Source organism: Chenopodium album, chromosome 2 (assembly GCF_948465745.1).
Source record: "Chenopodium album chromosome 2, dcCheAlbu1.1, whole genome shotgun sequence".
NCBI lineage: Eukaryota > Viridiplantae > Streptophyta > Magnoliopsida > Caryophyllales > Amaranthaceae > Chenopodium > Chenopodium album.
This window is the reverse complement of record NC_137835.1, coordinates 72,438,324-72,454,984: the sequence shown is the minus strand read 5'-3', so window position 1 is coordinate 72,454,984 and position 16,661 is coordinate 72,438,324. Positions and strand designations below refer to the sequence as shown.

The 16,661-nt window shown below is 34.3% G+C and overlaps 1 protein-coding gene and 1 non-coding gene across 2 annotated transcripts; both read left to right on the top strand.

The window, feature by feature from the left end:
* The first annotated feature begins 10,616 nt into the window (after nucleotides 1-10,616).
* Nucleotides 10,617-16,183, top strand: LOC145587186 (ubiquitin-conjugating enzyme E2 27-like). The gene is made up of 5 exons (XM_081643998.1): nucleotides 10,617-10,903; nucleotides 11,536-11,584; nucleotides 15,241-15,400; nucleotides 15,607-15,696; nucleotides 15,828-16,183. The coding sequence occupies exons 1-5, from the start codon at nucleotides 10,726-10,728 to the stop codon at nucleotides 15,933-15,935; spliced, it is 585 nt and encodes a 194-aa protein (XP_081500124.1). The 5' UTR covers nucleotides 10,617-10,725; the 3' UTR covers nucleotides 15,936-16,183.
* On the top strand, nucleotides 11,943-12,027 carry LOC145608703 (small nucleolar RNA R38). Its single transcript, XR_014105870.1, has one exon. It is a non-coding gene; the product is annotated as a small nucleolar RNA R38 (small nucleolar RNA).
* Nucleotides 16,184-16,661: the final 478 nt, after the last annotated feature.

Here is a 16,661-nt window from a genome sequence, read left to right as displayed (position 1 = left end):
ACTATGACAACTGTTTTGTGACAAACAACATTTGAGAGATGTGGTCAGGGACTAGAGTATACAATGTGGGTTTTCAGTAGTTGTTAATAGGGCAAGAAATTTAATTTACACAGTTTATTATTTTGCAGAAGGGTGTGAGTGGAGGTTTGTAGGGAATAATTTCAAGCCTTTAAGTCCCACTAGCTTGAACCCCACTGTGATCATACACTAAAGTACGGTGGCGTCCAAAAGGGAAGAAGATAGAGCAAAAGAGTCGCCAAGAAGTTTTTAAGGAACTTGTAAACCATTCACGAGGTGAAGGTTACACCCCTTAACGATCCAAGAGATCGTCAACTCCATAAGGTCATGAACCAAATAAGGGTTCGGGGATGATGGTACAAGTCCAACCTAAAAGAGATTGAACCTGCCCTAATAATAGGCCTCTACTTTATTCTGATCGTATTCATGTGCGCTTTCTGACTAACATACAATCAATAGGTTAACCCTAAACCTGTTTAATCTATGTTGGTTGAATATTAATGCACAAATAAATCTATTATTGGCGATCACTTTAATTATAATCACAATTAACCCTAAACAAGATTATTAATTATCTTATTAAGCGCGATTACAAGTACGAATTCCCTTTAAACATGCATAAAAGGTGTGATCAAGAAATAAATAATAAGCATCAAGCAACATAATAATAATCATGATAATAATAATAATCAAAACAATAATAATCATAAATATAATAATAATAATAATAATAATAATAATAATAATAATAATAATAATAATAATAATAATAATAATAATATTAATAATAATAATAATAATAATAATAATAATAATAATAATAATAATAATAATATTCATAATCATCATAAATTATAACAATTATAATCATAATCATGTTCATGTTAATATTAAAGCATAATAAAAATAGCAAGATCCTAGGCATGATACTAACAAGATTAATAACAAACCCTAGCATGTCACTAAACAATGAAAATCAAATCTTTAGCCTTAACATGATACTAACATGAATTAAAATTAGGAAGAGAATAAAAGGCATCATACTTTTAATCATACTTAATATTAAAGTTACCCTAGACATGATACTAGGAATTTATTGTTGTCACCCTAAACATCAAATTAAGGAAAACATCCTAACATGATACTAGGAATCAAAATAACAATCTAAGCATGATTTCTATATCATAATATCAATTAAACCATTAAAGTACTTACTTGGATGCCTCGTACCTCTTTCTAATAACAAAATACACACGTTAGTAACTTCAAGGAAAAATAATAATCAAAACAATTAAATTAAATAATTGAAAGAGAGATTTGGGATCAAACCCTCAGAAATTAAAACCTTTCACGTCTAGGGCGAAGGCAACTTCGGATATGGCTAGGTGTTTCTAGATCTTGTGAATGCGGAATTTTGTATGAAAAAGCAAGAAAGGATTAAAGAAAGAAACGAATGCTAAAGAATTAATGTTTGTTGAGAATTGATGAATGAGAGATGAAGATGATGAATGATTGTAGATGAATGAATTGCGAATGAAGAGAATCGGTGAGAATTGATGTCAATTGGTGAAAATTGATGAATGAAAACGGAGTTTTCGATACGGTATTTATAGAGAAAATCAGCCAAAAAAGATAATTTAACAAAACAGAGTCTGACGATCACAAAACAGGATTGGCGCCAACCCTGGCTAGCTGGCGCCAGGCACCAGTGGCTAGCGTCAGGCGCCAATGGCTAGCGTCTGGCGCCAAGCCTGGTTCCAGGCGCCAAGGCCTGGGGTTGGACGCCAAACTGGATTTCAACGCGTTTTCGAAAATCTGATAAATTTCCCTTATTGGAAGATAAAATAATATAATTCCTTCGAAAATGCTATTTGATCTTGATTAAAACTCTGAAAAGTCAACAAAGTCAACTTATCAATGCTAATTGAATTAGGAATGAAAAGAACTTTCTAGAAGATTCTAGAAGACTAAAACCATTCCTAATTACATTAGGAATGATAAATCATATTAGGCCCTCCCCTAGATCATTGGGCCGTACATAAAGCTCAAACCGGGCCCAGTTTAGTAAATTGGCCATAACTTCCTCAATATTCATCGGAATTGGGCTTATAATATATCGTTGGAAAGGTCTTTGCAAGCCCCATCCAACTACACCATTATTGGACCCATATCATGGACCAACCAAACTGGATTGGCTGTTTTCTTAAAATAAAATTTTTAAAATCAGGGAGAAGAGAAAAGAAATAAAACTTTCCGCTACACTAGACCTTTTCACACTTCGTTTCATTCGATTATTATTCGACGTGAAAGGTACTCATCACCGGGTTTGGTTTTGGGGAGACACAAATGGGTGTCTACAAGGTTACATGCCTCAAAACTGCCAAATGGTTTCACTTGGGCTATTACGTCCATAAAAAATGTTGAGCATATATACATGCTTGGGTTTGGAGGTCAGAAACCCAATGGCCTGGTCACTGCAAAATGGGAAAATAGGACTAGATAACATAAGAGCCAACAATGACATTTCTAGGAAGGCTCTAAATTACGGGTGAAAGTTCGGTTTTCGGTTTGGTTTTTAGCCCAAATCAAAACTGAACCACCATATTTCGACTTCTTGATTTTGCAAACCGCACCCACTTTAGCTTTGAAATCGAACCAAACCAAACCACCTAAATTTTGGTTTTCATTAAAAAAAAAAACCCAAACCGCACCGAAATTTCCTATCAAGCATCATAAACATCAAATTTTGAACCAAACCACACCAATCAAAACCAAACCAAACCAAACCTACTATGAACTAACAACCCACCCCCACCGATAACCTTAACCCACAACCGAAACCAACCCAACCAAACCCCACCAACAACCAAACCGAAACCACCACCACCACTAGAATTTACCAAAACTAATGAAATTTACCAAAACAAGCATAAAAATTACCAGAAATCATATCATATTAATGGATTTATTAAAAATTCAAAAAAAAAATTAAAAACAAGAAAACATACCTTTTAAACCAAAATTGGCCTTGAATTTCATCTCGAATTTGTTTTACAACGGTCAAATTCGACCACGAAAACTCTATATCTAGAGTTTTGGTCGAATTTGACATTAAACCTTCGTTTTGGCCAAATTTTGGGAATTTCGTTACGAAAACCTTCGTTTTTACCATGAAAATCTTTGATTTGATATGAAAACCTTCATTATGGCGAAATTAAAAGAATTTTGTGACGTTGTGCTAATTTTGATAGACAAAGAGGAGTAGAGGCAAGGAGAAAGACAAGCAAGAGGAAAAGAAAAGAGGAGATCGAAAAAGAGAGATATATAAATAAGAGATCGAAGAGGAGAGAGAAAGAGCAAATAAAGAGGAGGAAAGGAGGCCGAGAAAGGGCAGAAAGTGGCTGAAGAAAGATTAGGGTTTTTTTTTCTTTTATACTAGAGTTCTTTGGGGTTGGGCCGAAATTTCGGTTTGGTTTTGGTTTTTCAGTTTTTCATTTTTCAAAACTGAAACCGAACCATATAATTTTTATTTCTTGATTTTGCAAACAGAAACCAAACCACAATAAAAAAAACGAAACCATATTTGTTATCTGGTTCGGTTCAATTTTAAATCAAATTTGTTTTACCACTACTTTAAGTACTTTGCTATGGAACAAGTACAATGTGTAGATGGAAACTAGTACACTCTATAGAGTTAGACCAAGGGTATTAATAGAGATACATGGTGGGTTTGATGAATCCTATGCCCATTTGCTTGGTTATTGTGAGATGGTAAGAAGAACTAACTCTGGTTCTGATGCTAGATGTGTGTAGAACCCTGAAACTCATGTGGACAGACCTTTAGCTTTTGTCACAAACTCATGTGGACAGACCTTTAGCTTTTGTCACAATTTTCATTTCCTTTAAACCTTGTTTAGATAGATTAAGGGATGAAATTATGGGGTTTGTTGGAGTTGATGGAACATATATACTTGAAAGGGAATTATGGGGTTGTTTTCTAATCTGTTGTTGCAATAGATGGAAACAATGAGTTGTTCCCATTTGCTTAGGGAATAGTGTCTAGTGAAGATTCAGATACATGGTGATTCTTTGTGTATCATTTGAGAGACTTATGTAGAGCAATAGGAAGAGAAGATGATTGGTGTATCATTTCAGATAGGCAAAAGGTTTGAATGTTTAACTTTGGAATTCAATTATATTGTAAATGTTTTGCAGTTTAATTTGACTAAACTTAATTTCTAATTGAATAGGGAATTGAAGTTGCACTTGACAAGGTATGGCCAAATGCTGGTAGGAGATATTGCACCAAGCATTTATTAACTAGCAACTGGAAGAAAGCATTTCCAGGACCACTTATGCTTCCTTTGTTTTGGAAATCATGTGGTTCCTATTCTGAGTTCACTTTTAAGAAAGCAATGCACTAAATGGATAAGTTGGAAAACGGGGTAAACTGTGGCAAGCAAAGCTTGGGGTTCAATATAATCTAGGTGGACAAAGCATAAGTTCAATGTTGCAACAAAAGTGTTTAAAGTCAAACTTTGTTGAGAGTATCAATGCAACTCGTAGACAGATGTAGACATGTTATGACCCTTTTAGAAGGTAAATTTGTTTAATGGAATGTAGTTTAATCTAGGTTACTTTGTGTGCACTAATTCTAATTAAATGCTTGATTCTTTGGGGTAGGTGTTAGAATAAATACCATGGTTAGATTGGCTTCAAGAAGACAAAACTGTGAGGAATGGAATAGGACTGATTTATGTCCAAACATAGTGCAAAGGGTTCAAAAACTTTGTAAGAATTCAAGAACTTGCCATTCTTATATGTCTTCTACTGGTGAGTTTGAAGTGTTTAAGGGAAAGTCCTATCTTCCTGTTAGCTTAAACAACCACACATGTGCTTGTGGTCAATTACAAATTTCAGGTGCTTGTGGTCAATTACAAATTTCAGGAATTCTATGCAGACATGGAATAAGGGATATATTAGATGCAAAGCTTAGCTTTCATACATTTGTTGATGAGTGGTTTTCTGTCTAGAGATACAAGGCAGTATATGCGAATGGGATTAATTTCATACTAGGTCCAACAATGGACCGAGTTCAATGTGCCTTAGATAAATTCCACCTGAAATAAAGAGAGGGATTGGAAGACCTTACAGAAATAGATTGAGAGATGATACCGAGGAAAGGAAGGGTAAGAGAGATAATACTATAAGGTGTGGCAAGTGTTAGGATTATGGCCACAATGCTCTGACTTGTAGGGAAGGAGCTACAACAAAGCGAAAGTGGGGTCCAAAGAAAAAGAACAACAAAAAGGGAGAGGGAGCTTCTCAAGCTACTAATGATATCCCTAATGTGCAACCTGTTCCAGAACAACCAGACAAACAACAAGGTTGGTTGCATCTCAACCTGTTCTAGTTTACCTTTTGCATATCGATCTGAGATGATGAACCAGTTATCTCCTCTTCTAGTTGCTCTTAATATACCCCTCAAATGATGAACAAAAAAGCTTCATGTATCTGAATCTTCAGTAGACATAATTCTCCATGCAAATAGAAACAACTCATTGTTCCCATCTAGTGTAATAGTAGATAGTAGAACCCCCCCTATAACTCCTTTTCAAGTGAGTTCCATCAACTCCCAAAATACCCCTAACTCCATCCCTTAACCCATCCAAACAAGGCTTAAAAGAAATGAAGATTGTGACAAAAGCCAATGGCCTGTCAACATGAGTTGTTGGATTCCATACACAACTTGCATCTAAATCAGGGTTATTTCTCCTAATCATCTCACAATAACTAAGGAAAAAGGCATAAGATTCATTAAATCCACCATGTATCTCTATTAAAGCCCTTGCTTTTACTCTATATAAAGTACTAGTAGCTATTTTCACATTATATCTATTCCATAATAAAGCATTATAAGCATTACCAGATATATCATTATTGGCTCTAATGTCTTCTAACTGAACTCTGTTGGCCCACTTTGCAGTTACCATAGGGTTTTTTTTATCTCCAACCCAAGCATGTGTGCTTAGGATTTTTAATAGACTTGATAGCCCAAGTGAACCAATCTGTCAATTTGGAAGCATAGAGCCTCCACTCACAACCTTCTGCAGAACAATACAGTATGTAGATGAAATTATTTGCCCTATCAACAACCACAGAAAACCTACATTGTATGCAATAGTCCCTAACATCTCATAAATGTTGTTTGTCACAAAAAAGGTTGCCATGGTCTTAGTTCGATTCTTCCATCTTCTTCTCTATCAAACATTTCTCTATTTCTATAAAGTTTTGCAATGTAATTTCTATCCCCATCATCTTCTATATCATCATCTACCCAAACATCATCAGCATAAGAGTCATAGTTATCACATACCACCATATTATCAGCATCACTCATTTGCATATCCTCTTCATCATCTAAAGTTTCAACATCACTAGAAGAGTTACTGAGTTGTCCAGACAAGGTGAATGGTGGATCTTCTTCTTGGTAAAAGTCCATATTCAAATCTTCAAGTGAAAATATGTCATGTGTTCCACCATCAGATATAGACAATGAACTACTAGCAGTTAACAACCCTTTTCTCCTAGCTGTTGTATTTGGCACTTTCTTTCTTAACACTAGTGCTTTATAGGATAAGGATGAAACAAGTTTAGGTTGCAATGAATGTGAAGGGTGATCAGATTGTTTATGTTTCCTTGGACTTCTTTGAACACTCTAATACCTATGTCTGCTTCAGTCTCGGGCTCAATTACATGTTCACTAGCACCTATATTAGTTGCAATCCCTGATACAACTCCTAGTGTTTCACCAGTTTCAAGCCCCAACCAGTACTCAAATCCTCTTCCCCTCCATCCAGCACCCTTCCTCTCCCTGTACCTCTCCTACCCCTCTCCTTCTACCCCTCCCCCTCCTTCTATCTTGGTCCCTTTCTCTCCCTATACTCTTCCCCTCCCCCTCCCTCCTCTATTACCAACTAATTGAGCATCTGCATTTAAATTACCCTCATCCTTAATTGGTTGATCAGTTTCCCCTGCCACCACACCTCTCTCTTCACCCCTACCCCCACACCTCCTACCTCTAGTTTTGACAGAATCTCTTATTTAAGTCAAATCACCCATTTCATCCAAGTTAACATCATAGATTCAACACCAATTGCATGTTACACTAACCCTTTGCTTCTCCTAGGTGGTAATTTTGAAGGCATGCCTACTCAGGTATAAAGGGAACCACAGTTGCATCAGCATGTCTCCCAATCCCATTGTAACTAGAGACTGAAGTACCAGCTGATTCTACAACACCTTTCATTTGTTCCTTAATCTTCCTTGCATTTCTAGTTATCCTTAAAGCCTTGACATCTTTAAAAATCTAACTTGGACTATCAACATCATACAACCATATGTGTATCTCATTCTTTCCAGCCAAGTCAGAGAACATCTTCATTAAGTCCTTATCTATATTAAGATAGTGGTATTTCATCTTATGCACATATCTAAATGTAGGGAATTTGGGTATTTCAATACGTCATTCAACAACATTATCCCAATAATCTATAATCACATCAATAAGGTTTACCTTATCAATGTCCTCGACAACAACATCTACATCACCACTTCTAAACCGGAACTTCAACACAATAGCATCACCCATTACAACCCTAACAACCCTAGAAATACACAAGAATTTTTCCATTACAACCCTAGAAATACACAAGAATTTCTCCATTACAACCCTAGAAATACATATCTCAATTCAACTTGCAGAACTAACAACCCTAGAAATACACAAGAATTTCTCCATTACAACCACAAGCAATCACATATACAAACCCAAAAAAAACCACACACCAATTAACAATAAAACATACCCTAAATTTCATGAAAGATTTAAAATTTCAGTACATTAAACCCCCGATTATTCAACCACAATCATCCATCCAAAAAACAGGGAAATCATAACATTAATCCATTTAAATTCGAAAAAAATAGGAAATTTAGGGTTAAGATAGGATGAAATACCTTGTAAAAGTTGAAATCCGGCACCTTGGAAAGATTTGGATCAAAATTCGTAGATTGATGATTGTTGTTTTAGCGCTCCTCGAAGTTCATCACGCAGCAGCAGAAGTTCGAACGTCTTTAATTGAATGCGCCTTTAATGAATTATTAGTGGGTGTTAGAGCGTTGCATTTACAAAATTAAAAGGGGTAGTTTAGTCAATTCCAAATTAGGTAACCATGCTTAGTCATTTTAACTTAATTATGACAGATTTAGTAAAATAATGCTATATTAGAGAGCAATTAAATTACTAATGCTATTTAAGAGATTTTGAAAAAAAATTTGCTACCATTGAGAATGTGCAAAAGTTTATACTCCTTCTGTTTGTTTTTTATTTGCAACAATTTGACCGACACATTTGCCGAGATGTAACATTGACCATTAATATCTTTAATTGTATATTAGTAAAAATTGTAACAAAATTATATTATGACACTAGATATTATGACTAATCTAATGATATATTTTAGTATTATATACTCCTGGAATACTATGGATCATGGTACTCCTTACCCAATATATTTGATTTATTTTGCGCACACTTTATGTTATTTTGTTTAAATGTTGTGTTATTTTGTTACAACAATATGTTATTTACTTATTTATTAATTCAACCTCAACTCATGCTGTTTTTAATTTACATTAAATAACATATATATAAATTGAAATAATAATATATTCACATCAAAATAACATTAGCATTGTTGAGTTTTAAGGCATCGTGAATAGAATCAAACACTTTAGAAGATACTAAAGTTCTGGACACAAACACATTTAAACCCTTAAATGACCTTCAAATCAATTGATTTCTAAGAAACCTAGGAAATTAGAAGAAGAAAAGAGGAGAGAGAAAGTGTGTTTGATTTAGAGTTGGAGTAGTGAGAGGAAGAGAAATAGAGAGTGAGTGAGACTGAGGTTGATTCCTCAAAAACCCAGAAAATTGAAAGAAAGGAGAGAGAAAGTGTATGATTTACTTGGAGTAGTTGAGAGGAAAAGAGAGTGAGTGTGGGAGGAAGATGAATGAGAAAAGGGCGAAATAACATACATGTCATGGGCGGATCTAGGGGGGTTCATTGAACCCCCAGATTTTTTGAAAATAAATTATAAGTTTTGATTTTTTTTTAAAAAAAAGAAAAAAAAAAGGTTAAAACAAATTTTTGTGAAGTAAATAAACAAATATGTAACTCTGGCACATTGGTAAGGGATTGACTAATAGTCTAATGAGTAGAAAGGCTCCTCTTGATCATGGGTTCGAGACCAACCACCCTCATTTTTTTATTTTTTATTTTTTTTTCCCTCTTTCGATTTCTTCCGTTGTTCTTCATGAGTTAGTCCATAGTTGGGTCAATAATTTTAGGAGTAGTATGTTGGTCATTTTGTTAAGTTAGAGAGTTAAATGAATTTAGAAGTTAATGAGTTTATTTAGTGGGTTAAACATGGCATTATACTTTCAGTTTTTTAGCTTATTATTTGTTGTTTGTTAGCCTACATATATGGCTCTTGTATTTGGTGAAGTAAGCATGAAGAAATATTATGAGTTCTTTATTTTACTTGCTTCATACTTATCTAATATTATTATTGTTTTTATCCTTTAGTACATACGTATTAGTTTCAACAGTCCTCTTATTCCTCTACTCCTCTTAATTCTTAAATCATTATTTGTTTGTAAATTAGTGATAATTAGATTAATTATTGATTTGTTTAATTAGTTTTGATATATTGTTGACGTACAAATTGAATTTAGAAACTTAGAATTTAAAATTTTTACTTGGTCTTTTAATTGATAATTAGAAAAAAATTTCATTATCAAATTTGTGTTTATTGGGGACTTGGGATTTTTGTTTTTCGAATTTTCGTGTAATATTGATTTTTTGCAATATAATTATAGATTTATCATATATAGAAGTAGTAATGTTTTAGCACACTTTCAAAGTATAAAACTCGAAGAATGCTTTTGTAGGGTTTTTTTTTTATTTATTATTTTATAACTGTTTAATCCATTCATTTGTAATAAAAAATTTGAACTTATATATTGAATATTTAATTAATATATGAGCATCGTTTGCTTTTTAAGATTCCGAACCCACAGTTCGGAATTCCTGGATACGCCACTCATACATGTCGTATTTAAAAATAACATATATATAATTTGAAATAACAAAGAGTTAACATCAAAATAACATGATTATTATAAAACCTAGTTTACCGTGTACATGGTACTCCAAGAGTATGATAAAAATTGCGTATAATAATATTTATTTATTTTATAAAAGTGAAAAAAAATTAAGTCAAGTATAATACTACGTACATGAATACTAAATAGTGCAAAAATCAAAGTGACACGCTATCATAAAAAAAAAAAAAAAAAAAAAAAAAGAAGTCCCTTATCTTTTTAAAATCCATATACTATTACAGGTTATCTGAAACGATTTAGACATTTTCCGTTTCTCCTTGCTTTATGTCAAATCATTGCAAATGACGGTAGTATTTTGATTGGGAGCGCACGCATGGTATAATGTAATTTTCATGTATCAAATCAAACCTTTTACTGTACTCTTCTTTCTAGGGTTTCTTCTTCCCTCCTTTTTTTTCCATCAAACCCAAAATTTCTTCACCAAAACCCTAGAAATCGAAATTCTCTGAACATAAAAAATGGTGGATTTTGCTAGAGTTCAGAAAGAGCTTCAAGAATGCAATAAAGATGTCAATTCTTCTGGCGTTAGCGTGAAGCCAAAAGCTGATTCTCTCTCTCATCTCATTGGTACTATTCCTGGTCCTGTTGATTCCCCTTACGAAGGTGGTACCTTCTTAATCGACGTCGTTTTACCTGGTAATTAAAGCATTGTTGTTGTTTGATTTTGATTTACTTTGATAATTTTGATATTTGAACTGTGTCAATTGGTGTTGTTAATGTTTAATTTGTCATTCTGATTTCTATTGAATTCTGAAATTTGTTGAATTCTGAAATTTCTTCATTAATAAAATGGAGGCTTTTGTTTCATACATTTGATTGCTCCTGTAAATTTGAATTTTGCAAATTTGTTTTACTCCGTATTAGTTAGGATTATTATACAAAATCTTGCTAAGTTTGGGGAATTCTTTGTGAAAATCATCTTGAGTAAGGAAGGAAAATGCCGAATCGCGGTATTTTTCTGTTTGCAATCAAGAATTATCCTTTCCTGCATTATATGAGTAGGAGTTTTGTAGTTATTCATTTGTAACTATGATTATTAATTGAAATGCAATGTTGAATGGTCAACTATTTGAATTTTCACTTGCAATATTCTGTGAATTGGTTGTTATATGATCTTTATCTATTGCCTTTCTTTGATGGACGGATAATCTGTTGCTTTCCCTCATCCCTCCCTGTTAAACTATTTCGCTCTTAAGGTATGCGAAACAATGTTGGTTTACTTGACTGATATTAGCAGTGCTGCTTTCCTTTTTATTTTTCAATCGCAGATGGATACCCTTTTGAGCCACCCAAGATGAAATTTCTGACAAAAGTTTGGTAAGACATTTCTGTGCAGCCTTTTCACTTGTTGATTCATCTTGCGTTGTTTTGTTGGATTGCTGCATCGTCCAATAATGGCAATTGTATTTAATATTTTGGGGGGGGGGGGGGAATTCACATTTATCATTATTTGCAAAGTAGTCAAATGTTTGGAAGTAGGAAATATTGCATTAATCTGCACTTGTTAGCTTAAGTTGGTTTTTGCGTGATGAATGGGGTTCAAAATTTTCAAATGATGAATTTAGTTGGTTTGTTGCGCCAAATACTCTGTCTGATTTCTAAAATTTCTGTTGGTTAAATTTGGTGTAACATACCATCAGCAGTATTCTGCTTATGGTGCTCAATTGGCAGTGTATTTTACATATGATGAGAAAATTAGAATTATCACAGTTATCCCTGTCTGATGTGTCTGTGCTGATCCTTTGTGCTCTGATGCATATGTACTGCCAAATGAAAGTATATCGCCATTTTTAACTTTTAAGGCTCTAGGACATTTTTCTTACAATCTATTTTTGTCTAATTTTCTGTTTGAGGAATTTCCAAACCTGATTTGTGTAGCTTTTCAATTTATTTAGATTCATTTGTGGTAATTAAACTTTTGGGAAATTAGGTTCTGGTCTAATCATAACATCTTAGTGTGCTGCTGAGCAAGTGATTTTGCTGTTCATTTTTTAGGCTAATATCCATTAGGATAGAAATTCTAAGGGCTGTATGTTTAGGAGAGATTTGGGGAAAAAAGAGAGTTTTGAGGCAAAACAGAGGTTATCAAACCTCTAATGCGATTGTTTGGTTAAGAGAAGATTTAGGGAGGATTTCGAGTCCTAAACGCTAATTTTGAAAAAAGCTAATGATGGGAGCTTTTTGGTAAGAGAGGTCGTGCTAGTTGAGGATAAATGACTTTTCTATCTTAAAGTTGATTAAATTTACTACCCATAACCAATTTTGCTCAAATTAATAATAAATTATGCATACACAATAAACGAGCTATATAACTTGTATTTACCGAACATACATCAGCTAGTCAAACTAGCTCATACATCAGCTAATCAAACCTGCTCATACAAACCACAAACAACTAACCTCTTGTTGCCAACAGGGTCTAAAGCTTTCTACTGCTAAGATATTTGTGGATTTAATCTCTTTTCCTTCCTTTGGCCATATATGTAGTTCGTACTCTTGGTAGGGGAGATTTGTGTTTAGCATGTGTTCCCCTTTAATGATTCTCACCCTTTTTTCCAATCCGTTCCAATCTTGGGATAATTATTTAGGAAAGACATCTGATTTTGATATTCGAAGGCACCCATCAAAATTAAAGTGGAATATTTAACAATTTTATGGAGTGTGGTAACTATTTGGAGTATAATCTTGCATACAAGCTGAGAGCTCAGTAATAAAGTGTCATTGTGTTAGTTGGAAGGCTTGAATGAGGTCCTTAGAAATATGCAAGAGTACAGATTATGCATTTTCATGAATGCAAACCTTTAGCCATCCCCATCGCAATGACTTTTCTAAGGCAGCACCCTAAACCAAAAACTAAATTAGCTTATATACCAATGAAAATCTAACATTGATAACCATGTTAAGGATGACAGAGTGATTAAATCTGCCAAACTGATTTATAATCTTAATCAATACTACAATGGAAGTACAACCTCATTGATCATTTCCATATCCCCCTCAAAGCAGTTTGATGTTAAAGACCAATGCACAATTCATATAAAAGCTAAAACGCCTATTTAATCTACAAATGTTGTTTGAAGGAACACCCAAAATTTAACCTAATGAATTTCTAACACATGTCAATATTACAGTAACTGTTGAAGGTCTCAAAGAGCTTCACAACGAGCCAAAAGGAGGTTCAAAACTCTTAAACTAATTCTATACAAATTTAGTATTTCTTATATTCAATTGCCTTTTAAAGCGATTCAACATAGAGGTAGAATTAAGGGAAGGGAAGACTGAAAATATATGAAAGAAGGCCATTAAATTTACCTGTTGTTCGCTGATAGGCGAGGAAAGCCACAGCTACTATCAATGCGTAATTAAATCAAATCAATTTCTGCTTGATGACTGTAAGAGAAAAGTAAGAGGGAGCTTAATGATTGCAAAGACATCCTAGTCTATCAACCTCCCTTGTACTCTTCTTTTCTCTGAACATGGAAGAAACTGTCAAGTAACAACATGATGTGATTATCTGCCCACAATATTATTTTAATTTTGGCTTTTGCTGGGTTGTCCTAGGGATTGTCAAGGATCACAAAATCATTCTACCACAACTGTAAATAAAATTGAATCATACACATTCTGCTTGCAAGAATATTTCCCATCTGTAAATTTCAAAGCTGTGTGACTACTGTGTTCTTTTTCAATAAAAAAGTAACAAAAAGCAATGTCAAGAAAACAAAGTCAATGCAACAACTTTTAATTTTAAGCCTCTTCATCAGAAATTTCTCCAAATCAATATCTACAGAGTCTTATGTTTATTAGGAATTTATGCATGCAAAATAGATTAAAGTGGAGTGAGAAAGTATCTTTTAAGTGGTAACATCTAACATGAAAACTCTGAAGACAAGTAGAGAACATTTTTGTCGTCTTCTGCAGTCAAGAACTCAAGATCTGACGGAATTAGAAGAAAAAAAAAGTAAATAAATGGTGATTCCATATCAAACTCTAAATTTCACATCATTCCAAATTTAATCTATATAACACAACCCAAAACAAATTCAATTCTAAATTTCAAACACAATAACTGGATTACCTTTGTTACTTTAAAAATAAGGAAAAAGACAAGGAGGATTGTAAGGGAGAGATATTGTCTGTAAGAAAGCGGTAGAAAATGGAGGAAGAAGCAGCAGAATTAGGAAAGGGGGGGAGGAGACGCAGTGCTTAACTGATAATGTTCATAACCTGCAATAAATTTCATGATATTTTTTCAATCAATTCACTGTAGTAGTGAACAATATGAGTTAGGCACTTTGAAGGGTTAGAGATGTTTGCAAAAGCCATAGAATCCAAATACCTGTACCCTCATAATTTTCGTTTGGATGTCTGACTCTGAGGTTCTTAAGAGGGTGGAACCGTGGAAGTTTAAGTGTTCAGGTAATTATTTTATCTAAACATGCACTGATAATAAATTTGCAAGTCTGAAGGTCTACCATGCTCAGTGTGTTTCTTATACACTGTTGAAGTGGTATGACAGGGAAATTATCTTCCATTCTATTGTGAAATGGTCTTTTTCTTATTCCCACCTCCATATAAGAGCATTTCTAGATAAGATATGTTGGCTCTTAGGCAGCTTGATTTTCTTCTGATTTTGTGGTTTTCTTTCTGAGCATAATGGGAGAATTTTCTGTAACAAGTGATAAGATTGTGGCTTAATTTGGGTGTTTCACTTTGTTCTCTTGGTTCGAGCCTCCTAGAGTCCTAGGCCTTATCAGGACTATATATGATCATGTCTAGTGCAACGGTCATGCAATAGTGAATTGTGTACATTCCATTTTCTTTTTTTTTTTGGGTGGGTGGTTGTTTGGGGGGGGGGGGGGGGGGTATACTTATTTCATTTTTGGAAGTGTTAATATGTATTAAAAAAGTATGATTATGCACAACTCTCAGGAGATTACAAGCTTAATGTGTATTCATGCATTATATTGAAGGCATCCTAACATTAGCAGTCAGAGTGGGGCTATCTGCTTGGATATCTTGAAAGATCAATGGAGTCCTGCTCTTACTTTAAAGACAGCACTTGTCTCCATACAAGCATTACTTTCTGCACCAGAGCCAGATGACCCTCAGGATGCTGTCGTTGCTCAACAGGTTGCTTTGCTGCTAAGTTGCATGTTTTGTTTTTTTAATTTGATTTTCTCGAGTTTCATCTTTCGAGACCATCTCCTTACTTCCCCTTTTGTGCTTTGGGGAAGGGAATTTGGTGGTTTTACTATTAATCGCCAATAGCTAACCAGTTCATTTCATTAAATATGCATTTCATCATACTTGTTTAATTCATGTGGAGCACCATGCAGTACCTTCGGGATTACCAGACCTTCGTAGGCACTGCTCGTTATTGGACTGAAGCTTTTGCCAAGACATCTTCCCATGGGATTGAGGAGAAGGTAGATAAATCATCCTTCTTAGCAGTGCCTCTAATACCTTTCATTTATTTGATCTCTTGTCAGTATGTCATTGATTGAACCACATATTTGTTCAAATATATGATGTCATAGGGAAGTTGAATATCATGCAGGTACAGAGGCTAGCTGAAATGGGCTTTCCTGAAGCATTGGTGAGGAGTACTTTGGAAGTTGTTGGTGGGGATGAAACTCTTGCCCTTGAAAAGCTTTGCTCGAGCTAGATTCATTGCTGAATTCTCTTTTTTGCTGCAAAAGCACTGTTTGAAGGTCTTGATTAAGCTGTATATGAACTGCTTGTTGGTCATAGTGCTTATATATCTATGCCATCTTTAGTCAAGTCCTTGCTGAAATTTATGTTTTGCTATTTTGTTGCTATTGATGCTAAGCTCCATCTCATGTAAAAGGAGTTACAAAACCTAGTTGTTAAATAGAATTGCTTAATGAATGAATGAGAAAGTCCGTTGGATTCTCCTCATCTCTATTTCTGCCTCTCTTTTATTGTGTTTGTGCACTGTTTCCTTACCTTTATGTGTTTACTACATCTGAATATTAAAATAAGAACTATTGAAGGAGTAAACAAAAAGTAGAGGCAGAGTGAAGAGAATATTAGAGACGGCCTAGTTTACCTTTCACCTGTTCTGCATTTATGAATTATGATAGCTTAAGGAAGGCAAAAGGGGATCTGGTGGTTCTGTATTGTCTCAACCCAACCCCCCCACCCCCCCCCCCCCCCCCCCTCCCTCTCTTTTCTAGAATCTGTATGGTTACATCTCTGTGAAATTGGACTTAAAATACTACGTATATTATTTGAAGATCTATGTCTTTGATTTTGTAATTTTGTTTGGAGTATTGAACTGCTGGGCCAGTTTGGGACAAGATTAATTATATTGTTTGCTTGGACTACATAGTCTACATTTACGTATGGTATGTGGTTATATTTTTTAAGA

What these genes read in the sequence shown, in the direction of transcription:
- LOC145587186 (XM_081643998.1), top strand. Translation starts at nt 10,726, where the DNA reads ATGGTGGATTTTGCTAGAGTTCAGAAAGAGCTTCAAGAATGCAATAAA. An exon ending in AATCGACGTCGTTTTACCTG is followed by an intron (nt 10,904 to 11,535) that starts GTAATTAAAGCA and finishes TTTCAATCGCAG; the next exon opens with ATGGATACCCTTTTGAGCCA. An exon ending in ATGCTGTCGTTGCTCAACAG is followed by an intron (nt 15,401 to 15,606) that starts GTTGCTTTGCTG and finishes AGCACCATGCAG; the next exon opens with TACCTTCGGGATTACCAGAC.